General features: G+C 37.3%; 1 protein-coding gene across 1 annotated transcript in view; it reads right to left on the bottom strand.

Annotated features, from left to right (window-relative positions):
* Window positions 1–33: 33 nt before the first annotated feature.
* Window positions 34–386, bottom strand: part of LOC107458996 (SH3 domain-containing protein 2) — a 4,695-nt gene continuing 4,342 nt past the window's right edge. Inside the window, exon 10 of the mRNA XM_016077219.3 lies at window positions 34–316. Coding sequence (XP_015932705.1) covers window positions 200–316 — 117 coding nt within the window. The 3' untranslated portion in view covers window positions 34–199. The remainder of the gene's footprint in view (window positions 317–386) is intronic.

Here is a 386-nt window from a genome sequence, read left to right as displayed (position 1 = left end):
CAAAACTCCAATGTGAATATGTGATGCAGTAACTAGCAAGAATGACAAGGGGAATCATATATCAACAATCACGGGAAAATCACATATACAACAATTCACAAGTCAAGATATATGCTATGAGTCTATGACCACTATCCACTTTTAAGCACAAAAACAACACATACAACCAAGGGTAAGAAACAAACCCCAACAGGGAAAATCAAAACACTTCAGCCACCTTGCTTGCAAGAACTCGATCCCTTCTTTCAATATAACCAAATGGAAACCAACCTGCCTTCCCTTTGCATTCACCCTCGGCCCATCCATTGTTTGTAACCTAAAAGATATTAGGAATAATTTGAAATGTACAACAGTATAAGGATTTTAAAGCAATATGCATCAACACC

Source organism: Arachis duranensis, chromosome 7, assembly GCF_000817695.3.
Source record: "Arachis duranensis cultivar V14167 chromosome 7, aradu.V14167.gnm2.J7QH, whole genome shotgun sequence".
In the NCBI taxonomy this organism is placed as follows: domain Eukaryota; kingdom Viridiplantae; phylum Streptophyta; class Magnoliopsida; order Fabales; family Fabaceae; genus Arachis; species Arachis duranensis.
Note: the sequence above shows the minus strand (reverse complement) of the source record. Positions and strands in the feature narration are given on the sequence as shown.